General features: G+C 43.9%; 2 protein-coding genes across 2 annotated transcripts in view; one reads left to right on the top strand and one right to left on the bottom strand.

The window, feature by feature from the left end:
• LOC103362781 (tripartite motif-containing protein 16-like) overlaps positions 1-473 on the bottom strand; it is a 1752-nt gene extending 1279 nt beyond the window's left edge. The window contains exon 1 of the mRNA XM_008289264.1: positions 3-473. Within this exon, the coding sequence (XP_008287486.1) occupies positions 3-462 (460 nt within the window). The 5' untranslated portion in view covers positions 463-473. The remainder of the gene's footprint in view (positions 1-2) is intronic.
• The window catches only part of LOC103362784 (calsyntenin-2), a gene marked incomplete at its 3' end in the record, with an annotated part of 206548 nt that overhangs the window by 156708 nt on the left and 39007 nt on the right, over positions 1-10833 (top strand). The window contains exon 9 of the mRNA XM_008289268.1: positions 6822-6984. Coding sequence (XP_008287490.1) covers positions 6822-6984 — 163 coding nt within the window. The remainder of the gene's footprint in view (positions 1-6821; positions 6985-10833) is intronic.

Raw genomic sequence — 10833 nt, 5'->3', positions numbered from 1 at the left:
GCAGATGTTCTCCTGGAGGTTCTTGGAGGGCTCCACCAGCTGGTGTTTCTTTAATGGAGGTGAATCATAGTGAGGCTGAAGGTGTATCTCACAGTAAGAAGCCAGACAGACCAGACAGGACTTGACAGCCTTCCTCTTCCTCCCAGTGCAGACATCACAGGCCACATCTTCAGCTCCAGCATAGCAGTGATCAGCAGCAGCAGCTTGGAGTCCAGTCTTCTTCAGCTCCTCCACTAGCTCTGCCAGCAGGACGTTTTTCTCCAGGACAGGCCTCGGTGTGAAGGTCTTCCTGCACTGAGGGCAGCTGTAGGTTCCCTTCAGGTCCTCTGCATCCCAGTGGGCTTTAATACAGTGCAGACAGTAGCTGTGTCCACAGTGAAGAGCCACCGGATCCTTCAGCAGGTCCAGACAGATGGAACAAGAAAAGTTCTCTGACGTCAGGTTAGATCCTCTCTGAGCCATGTTCTGGTCTGAGCAGCAGCTTTCAGTGAAGTGAGATCAGTCAGCTCTCTGGTCTCCTGTCGTGTTGTAAAAACACCGTCACTGTAAAACATCGACGTTTTTTTACCCTTTCGGACTTTTCGGTTTTTTTAAAACAATTTTCTGTTACTTTACTGATTTTCCTTCTTTAGTTATTCTACAGATATTTTCTTTCACAGTTTTTGAACATCACATTATTTCCCTGAATGTTAATGTTTTTTTTCTGACACCTTTGCTGCCAGATCGTCACAGTTGTTTTGTCGCTGGATGTTTTTTACAGTGTGGTTCCACCCAGATTCAAAGGTCTCTGTCACACCACTGAGAACCTTTGACCAGATACACAGGGTCTATAAAAGTCGTCCACTTTTACTGCTTTACAACACTGAATCCAAGACAGGATAGTCAATATGCTTTGGCTGTTTGGACAAAGCGTGAAAGTAAAAACAAATTTCTACAATTTAATGTGAAGTAATTGAAAATGTCAAATGTAAACTGAAATTTTGAAATTTTCAAGGTGGCGCTGTGGAGCCATTTTGGCATTGACATGTCCAAGTCCCTTAAAATATCAAATTTTTCGACAGTCCTGATGTGCGTGGAGATTTTGGTGAGTGTTCGTGCATGTTTAGGCCCTCAAAAATCTGTTTGTTTCAGCTGAAGAATAATAATAATACTCAGCAGTTCCAATAGGGTCCAACCCACTGTAGTGCTCAGACCCTAATTAGTTACAAAACAAGCTGCGAGGTCATGCCATCTACCCATCCATCCATCCAACCAACCAACCATCCATCCATCCATCCATCCATCCATCCATCCATCCATCCATCCATCCATCCATCCATCCATCCATAATCCATCAATCCATCCAACTGTCCATCCATCCATCCATCCATCCATCCATCCATCAATTCATGCCATATGTACCATCTTACTGACAAAAGAAGGGGCTGATCTAAAAGATGTTTTTTTTGTTGAAACCCTCATAAAACATCTCATATTCACAAGTTGCTGCTTTTGAAATGCTCTACAGCGGCAATTAGTTCAATTATTAGACTTAATTGTACAAATGAAAATCTATTTTAGTCATTGCTTGTATTATTAAGACTAAAAATTGCAGAACTGTACTGCTGATTACTGTACTGTACTGCTAATTCCATCTGGCTGGAATGATTTTCAAATATTTACTAATTTAAACTGTTTGAATTAATTTTATTTTTATTTTTTTCAAGTCTCTACAGCTGCTGAGAATATAACACGGCTTCTGTACTTTCCGTTGACATGTGTGGCCACGTTATTCTCTCCCTCTTTCTATCCGTGAGAGGGATCTCCAGCTGACAAGGCAGCCCAGCTCAAGCAGCCTCCTCTTGGGCAACAACTCTGTGCCATTTCCCCTTTGAAGCCTGCGAGAGGAAGTCACCCACGAGGCGCTCGGATCCCATATGGACCTGAGCTCGCTTTGAAATACTGAAGAGCAAAAGGCAGAAAGAGAAGACGTCTGCATGTGTAAATGTCAGAAGGATTAGTGTGTGTACATAGGTTGAATCACATCAGACAGCCGAGTAATGAGATTTAAAAACACGCCTGCAACAGACGTGTGAAGGAATCAGAGAACGAGCCGACACGTCACAATCACATTCAGCCAACCTGCATAATGCAAAGAAGCTGCGTCCTTAAGTCCTAACTGGCTAATCAAAGTTGGTCTCATCAGTTTCATTCGCATCTGCAGCACCATCAAAACCCCAACCGGATTATCCCCTCAACGATTCCGAGCACCGACTCAGCAGATCGACACGCTGCATATGTGTTAAGCAGCTGTGCCGAATGATCACCAATAGGCCAGATGTTGTAGCTCGCACCTCAATAACAGGGAAAATGAACCGGATTGATTAGAGCTCCCATCTGCCGCGCTAGCATGGTGTTAATAAGCATTCTGCGCAGCGCTCTTCATTAGAGAGGGAGGTTACCCAAGGCTAAGTGTTCCAAGACTCTCCCAGGTTGTATCAGAGGAGCCGAGAGGAAGAGGTGAAGCGCCGCCCGACGAGTGCTGGCGGCGCTGCCGAGGTAAAGATTGAAGCCTAAAGCCGAGAGAGACAGACAGACGGCCGTGAGTGGGCCGCCGCAATCAATTAAAATGCACAGCGAAGGCAGGCTAAACGGTCAAGCGCGCTGAAGAGAGGCGCAGTCAAGCATTTTTCAGAGGAGGTTAAACAGGTGATGTGCTAATGCATTTCAGCGGGCATTTAGCACAAAGGAAATGATTCAGTTTTAACTTCCCAAGCCAAGAATTAATACATCTGTTCTCCAGCACCGGAACAAAATGATCTCAGGAGGTGAAAGAGGACATTTGATTTTCTAAATTCTCTTTGTATTATTCTGGGTGTTAGAAAAAAAAAAAAAGTTAAAATAATTCAGACTTCTATGTTTCAAAAAAAAGGTTTCCTCACCTTTTATTAATTTTATGTAAAATTAGAAGGACTTACAGAGCAAAGGATGAGCGGGTCATTTAAGGAGACAGACGGCCTGAACTGTGCATGTGGTGTGTTCTGCAGTGTGTGTTTATGCTTTTTTTCTGCTCACATATGAAGGTTAAAAATAAATAATAATAAATAATCGTGGCAGAGAGTCAGAAGCTAACGCCTAGCAGTGACATCTACCACACAGACGGAGGCCGCTCACATCACCGTCAATCTTTCATCTACAACATACATATGAGCTTCCACTGATAAGTACGAGCAGTTTATGGCGGCAGAAATGTTTCCTTCTGATCAGGGAGCTCTGTGTTTTCTGAGAAACACCAGGCCTGTGATATTTTTCAGCACTGCGAGTCTGTTCTTTGTGCGAGCTAATGGCATAAAGGCTGTTTTTTCATCGTCTTTTATGGGAAGTTTTGCACCTTGACACCACCACACAGAGGAATTTAATACCAGAGGATCCGATATTGTTCATTAAGTGCAGCAGTCTGGAGCCTGTTGCTCTTGTTTTGAACTGATTAACATTCAGACTGTAATACGGATCATTTCGGGGGACAGAACAACTAGTTGTATTTTTGTGTGACTTGTTGCTTCAGGTAATCTGTACACAGGTAGAGAGTTACTGTCAGAAAGCAGCAGCTCTCTGCCTCACCACATGCTTGTCTCATTTGTGTAGAAAGGTGGACATAAGTCACACCGTTTATTTGTGGTTTTTCTGCTATTTAAGCATAACTTCAGCAGCTAGAGTCAGTTCATTTGTGTGGTCCTAGTTATCAGAGTTTGTCATTTGTGGACGCCGTCTTTTGAAAGCACATCTCAAAAGTTATATTAACACATAATACATGTGGGGTCTGAAATATGATTGAAGCGAGGATGTGAAATAACTAATTACTATTATAGAATATTCTGTTGAGGTTCAGTAACAATGACTGAGGGTTCATCTATGAGTTTAGACGTTGTCGTTGGGAGAACTTTAAGAAAATTGTGTGTATTTGTTGTTAGCTTTGCCAACTTCATCCTTCAGTTCTGACCTGGCTGACCAGTTTGAACTGGAGTCCACAGGCCCTACATGCTGGGAGAGACAACCCAGCACTGTGCTAACTGTCAACTAGTACAGTTGCTAGGTTCGTCCTTCAAATTAATCCCATTTCTTTTGTTTTTTTCCTCTTTTGGAGGCTGCTTTTTATTTTGGAGACTGCAAACAAATGGTTTCTTATGTTTGCCAGCAAAACGTTTTGTCGTCTCCAAGCATCATCATGCTGCCGTTCAACAGTTACAGATGAAATCCCTCCACATCCACTAAGTATGCTGTATGTAGCACATAAACAGTTTATACTGGTAGTGTCCCATGTACCGGGAATGTTTGAGACACATATAATGCTTCAAACTTCAATCTTGACATATTAAAGAGGTCATGTATGAGGTAATATTCTACATAATCAATCCAGGATGCAATAAAATGAGAACACACTCAGTGAATGTCAACAAAACGCTAAAAGAACATCAATCCGGCCTACGAATGTGGCCAAAATAATCTGAATAACAGATGGTATGATTCAAATATAATGAAAGGGTCGTATTTAAGGACCAACTGCAGGTAAAAGTGAGGTTAGTGAGATTCCAGTCCTTTATGTTTTATTTCTTGAGACAGGTTTGACCCTCCGAAGCGTCCGTGACACATCACTCCGCCGCAGACGGATGTTAGAGATTTCTACACAGATGATTCTTTCCGGCTGATGAATCGGTTTGCTGCTCGGCCTTTAAAATGCTCCCGGGTTTAAAATCAAGGGACAGACTGGGTCGGGTCATTGTTTTCACTTTTAAAACTCTCATGTGATTTCTTCTGGGATCATTATCACGTTGGAAAATTCCTCTCCTGCCAAGTTTCTGGAGGCTGGGAGTCATCTTTTATTCAGTATTTTGGTAAACAAACTTCCATTCACGGCGCCACCTTTAAATGTCATCTCTTTCGCACCTTTTCCTCCCGTGCAGCCCCGAATCTCGTCAACGCCGCAGTGTTCTGCAGAATGCACAATGCAGTCAGTGTGGTCGTCCCGGTCCGGTCCGTGCAGAACATGCTGGACCACAAAAATTCATTTTCATCTGGCCAAAGAATGAGCTGCCCAGTGTTCATCAGGCTTCTTTTCATGTTCTTTTTTTTTTTTGTCCTGTTGTGAGCAGTGTTTTTTTCTCTTTTCTTTTCCCTTGGCTATCATCCATAGAGGTTTACTTCATGCAGTATCCTTCACACTGTCGCTGTCTGTCATTGAACCACCAGTTTCCACAGTCAGTACTTGTGCCAAGCCACAAACATTTATGGGACTATTTTTCAAAGCAAGGCTGCACAAAAAGCGAATTCTACATGGCGAAATGTTCGAGGACAGTGACGGATCCTTCGCTTATTGGTAATGTGGCTCTTCTGTTCCCGTTTACCACTGGTGCAGCTGTGTTTGTGCTCATGCTCCATAACTTGCTGACGCTCTCGAACGCGCTCCCGTCTTTATGGAGCCCGACAAACTGATTTCCTACTCGTTCACGCTTAATGCTTAATGTGAAAGTGTTTTTACATCCTGGGTGCCGAGGCTTCTTCTGTCATTTTCTTCATGCAATTAGTGGTGAACAGAAAGACTCACTTGTTTGCGCTCAGGTTGTACTTGGGCCTTTATTTCAATGTGGTTTATAAATGCACACGAGTTAGTTTTGTTTTAGTATAAATCGTAGGTTTTTCTTTCTGACATCGGCACAGAAGACAAATGAAGAAAAGCATCCAAATGAAAAACAAATGAATGCATCCATGTAAAGCACAAGGGGTCAGCAGCGGGTCTGATGAATAAAAAGCTGTTAGTCATCATGCTGTGGTCCTCACATTTACCAGATTACAACCCAAACGAACACCCACCACCACCGCCATCATCATCATCATGAAAACACCAAATATGGGAAAACATCGAGCTCTTCTGCTGCTGTGTTTGCAGTAGCTTCATATTTAACGTACTCTCATCAAGAAAGAGGATGAAAGGGTTTTTTTTTTCTGCAGCTTCTTTGACTCTCTGAAACCCCCAAAACCACCCATGGATTTGAAAGACATGCTGCTATTAAAGAAAATCGTTATCAAGGCCAGCATTTGTTGGCTTTTCCGGTGACCCTTGAACTAATCATGTGTGATTCTGTCAGAAAAATGACCCAAATCAAAGCTCAAAACTGTAATATGTTAACAGCATCTATTTAATTTACCTCACATTCAAAAATTCACCAAAGATAATCGTTCTGCTTCCCTCGAGGCCATGACTGGCTCAGCTGCGACTGACAGTCGTGATGAAAATTCAGGAACTAGTCTGCTGGATTGCACAGAGTAGACAAACATGGAAACACTTTAGAGAGACTGAGAGGTAGATAGAGACTACTTTAGCAATACAAAGGATATGGCCTGGCTTAAAAATGATGTACAGTGGAGTAAATTGTCAGCAAGTTGTTGGAGGAGGAGGAAAATATGTATTGGTAGCACCTTTGGGCAGCAGGTTTATATGGATTTGTGTGTTGTTGTTGTTTTCTTTTAGGATTTATGACGTTCTACCTGTGTCATGCTGCACAAAACACCTGTTTTAGTTCCTTCTACTTCTAGCCATAGTTGTGCCTTTTCCATAGAGGTGCAGGACTTTAGATTGCAGTGAAAAATGAGCCTACGGGGAGTGAAAATGTGAAGAAAAAAAAACACCTCAAACCTGCTCGGGGCTTGGAGAGTTAGAAGTAGTTTAACCGCAAGTGTTGCATAATATTCACATTATCATTTAGGATACGTTTGACTTTCCTGAACGACTTTTTAGTTCGAGCTCAGGATCCATTCGTGACCCTCTTTGTCTCCCCGTCTCTCAGATATGCGACAAGGAGTGGCACTACTACGTCATCAACGTGGAGTTCCCGGTGGTGACGCTCTACGTGGACGGCGTGACCTACGACCCCTACCTGGTGACGGACGACTGGCCCATCCACCCCTCGCAGATTGATGTGCAGCTCACGGTGGGCGCCTGCTGGCAAGGTGAGTGGGCAGCGCTGATGATGATGACGGTCGCTCCAAAGTGTCCGCTTCATTTTCCTCTTTCATTCATCCTGAGGGCGGCGAAAGGAAGAAGAGCGCAAATGAAGCTAAAGTTTTAATATCAAAGTCACAGTCATTTGAAGTATCCGGGGTGTTCGGCTGCTTCTGTACGAGAGAAAGTTCAAGAATAATATTGCTGAAGTATTACTACTAAGGGAGTCACTGAGAGCGGAACATGTTCTTTGGCCTTGAATGAACAATGTAATTAAGAAGAGCACTTAGCCTGCTTTTGACAAACGATTGAACGAGTGTGAATGAAGGCGTACAATTAAACTGTCCTCCAAACTGATAGCTGCCACTAATTGCACAAGGGTAGAACAAAGGGCACTTTTTCAACACGGTGCGGCATACCGTTGATTTGATAACCCAAATGAGACTGTTCGGCGATGCTTAGCCTCAGATAAAGACGTCTCTCTTTGGCGGCGCAGGAGCAGGTCATCTCGCGTCGCTTTCATCTTCGACCTCCCCACAGCGCTCCTCCTCTTCCTCCTCCCCCTCCCGTCCCTTTCATTGAACATTGTATGCCTTTAGCGGGATTAAAAGGGTCTTGAATAGAGAAGGGAGTTCAGAGACTATTTCTGCTTTTCTAGTCGGGGGCTAAGCCGCAATAAAGATTCGTAAAGGCGATACCGAAATCCCAACATAAGCCATTAGCCGCAGCAGATTGCCTTTTCAAAGCGGCGAGCTTTTAAGTGTCCGGCATGTTGATTGCAAACATGTTGCAGAGATGAGCTCATTTATTGTCTAACTGACTCCTGAAGCTTCGGCTCTAAATGTGTTTTCAGAGGCAGGGAAAAGAAAGCGAACCCCTTGCATAACTGGTTATTTCTGCCTTTCGTTGCTTAGTAATTGGTTTCACAGAGGAACAGTCCGATGACGATTTAGAGCTCAGACAAGACGTGGCGTGATAGAGGGTGATGGCGGAGTAAATAAAAAAAGATTTGTCAGCTCTAATCAGTACAGTGATATTCTGCTGTGTTTAATTCAATTTAATGATTTAATTTCACGGTTCATAACACTTAACTGGCCAGTCAGCATTGTCTAATGGAAACAGATTCTGTCCTGACCACAGCCAATGAATTTAATTTAGAATTACCATATTTCATATATTTATCCAAAGAAGCCATTCTGGTGTGCTGTGACAAGACTTTAGGGCATCGCTCAGTCTGTAAAAATCGCAATTAAACCCGCCTCATTCGCTCATTAGCGGCTGCAAACACACGGGAATCAGTTTATACGAGTACGAGAGTTTCAGCGTCTGAAGATGACGCTGAATAAAGGTTTTCGTAGCTTAATAGAGCCCTGAAACGATTGTATAGAAAGCTTTGAGAAAAGGAACCCACTTGAGTTTATGGTCTCAGTCGCTGTTTCAAGTTTCCTTCAACACAGCGCGATGTTAATGTTGTAAACAATGATCCCGTTTAGAGTAGAATAGATGATAAAGGAGGGTAAAATTTAGTGATTGACAGTTCTCTGTCAGATCTACCTTTGGTCTTCATGTCCGGTTTCAAAAGAGCAAGAAGGCGACGGCAAAGTGGTAAAACTCGAGGCCTCAGAATGGCAACGCTTCCCCACATCTGCAGGTAGCGTCACTGTTTCCATCTTTTATATACACTCTGGCACTACTTCATGTTCACTCACTGTGAAACGCGACAGACCAGGACTAATCCATAACCAGCCCAAAATCAGCTCGAGTGTGCTGCGTTGATGGAGGCATGATGCTTCAGGTGCAGGAGAGACGTGAAGGGTCCCCCTATGCCCCCATGGTTTATAGCGAGCCAGAAAAAAGGTTTAGTATGCTTCTATACATAGCATGGGAAATGCTGTATGCCATTAATACCAGAATGTGCCACAACATCCGGTCTCATTTAGCAGTATGCAAACCAACATGCTCCTCTGACCCACAATCTGTGCTGCAGAAGATCCACCACATATGTCACGGTGTCTCACGCAAGTACAAGACAGACTTAAGCCACCGAGGGGAGTGCAGACAGACGAGAGCTCATTTGGCACTGCAGGCTGTGATGGATACGTGAGCAAGGCGGTTAAAGCTTAAGGTGCAATATTATCACAAAATCCAATGTATGCATACTGAAATGAAAATACGTTTAATTAGGAATGCAGGGAAGGTACGTCTGGGATGTTTGTGTAGCAGATACGTGAATTAGAAAGCTTGTCAGCTGCAGTGGTTTATACTACTTGGAATCAATATTTACAACTCTGGAAAGCTGTCCCTGTGACAACTGTTTTATCCTTCATTACAGCAGCTTGGAGGCAAACTGCGCTGTGTTCATATTGCACAGTATGTACAGAGACTGTGTGCTCGCAGGCATGTGATCGGCCGGTTCAGCATGTCGCCAGATGAAGCCGTAAATGTCAAGTGGTGACCCTGTGTTGTTTTCTTGGAGACTTCTGCACTGGCATCCCTGCTGTGTGACTAGACAGGCTCCATTGAAATAAATGAGCATTTTGACAAGCAGGGTTGGTTCTGGTGTAAACATGGCTTAAGACCCTGATAGACCCAGAAACAGGCAGCAGTAGTAGTGGAGGATAGTAGATGTCGACATGTGTGATCCAAACATACAGTCCTTCAAAATGAACCTGTAAGTATGCACTACATAGCTAACCCTACTAGATGTGCATAAAACACACGTTGTCCTTCAAACTTGTTAGTTTAATGCAACAATAAAGCTTCTCGGCTGCCTGTGCGCATTTGCACATTTTCACTCTCACCTATTTTCCAATAAAAGTGTTTGATCCCTGCCTAACCTTCTTTCCTCACCTCAGAGAGTAAGTGCTGGCTGTGCACTTCTCACTCAGTCAGCCTATATTTACCCTCTGACCCGGCGGAGAGTGTTCCTGCTCAGAAGTGTGTAGCAGTCAGATAGCAAAGAGGAACACACTCATCTTGCTTCATTCTCCTCTTTCCTCGAGTGTGTAATCACACAGGGCCGCCCTGTCTCCCCAGCTTCCCTCATCACAGCAGGGAGAGGCGCTGATGGTCACACACGTGTGCAAAGTGAATCAGAAATATAGCTGTATGTGCAGTATATCGAATAAATATACGCTCGCGGGCATTGATACACGACAATAAATCACACAGGAAGTGTGAAACCTCGCATCTCTCACACTTACGCTTAAGTAACGATGCTATTTCCAGCTCACCCATGCCTCTCCGCTCTCATCTGTTGCTGTTTTGGAAATGACGCAAATAAAGGAGAGTGAAGATCTATAGAGCGAGCGAGGAGCGGCCAGAGAGAGCTGACACCACGTAAAGACCAGTCTCTGTAAAGTGGAATGATCAGCGGTTTTATCACCCGTATCATTCCCGCTCTGCAGCGTCTCAGTAATCCCCTCGCCTCTGCTTTTCTTTTTTTATCCTCTGTCTGGGACCCTTAATGGTGTCTCTGGCCGCAGCCTAAATTGATAACATCTGTCAGACTGGGACTAAGTGGATAGGTGGACATCTTAAGAGAGGGCAAGAAAAGGGGAAGAAAATAGTAACTGAGTTAAGAAGGAAGAGCAGGTGAAGCATGAAGAAACAGCAAAGAATGGCTCTGGCATGGTTTGGTGTATCCAAATGTGACCTTGTGGTTTTATGAGATAGGCTCGGCTCTCTCCACTATCTGGCACTTGGCAGAGCATCAGCGAGCACTTAGAAGGATGTGGCTTTAAATATGCAAAGCAGGCATGGTTACTGGACTGAACTGAACTTCCAGTTGTCTGAGGATAAGTTCGACCAGTGTGGCCCTGCTGCACCACACAAAAACACGGTAACGCATACATTTT

Source organism: Stegastes partitus, unplaced genomic scaffold (genome assembly GCF_000690725.1).
Source record: "Stegastes partitus isolate 25-593 unplaced genomic scaffold, Stegastes_partitus-1.0.2 Scaffold602, whole genome shotgun sequence".
Taxonomy (NCBI): Eukaryota; Metazoa; Chordata; class Actinopteri; family Pomacentridae; genus Stegastes; species Stegastes partitus.
Note: the sequence above shows the minus strand (reverse complement) of the source record. Positions and strands in the feature narration are given on the sequence as shown.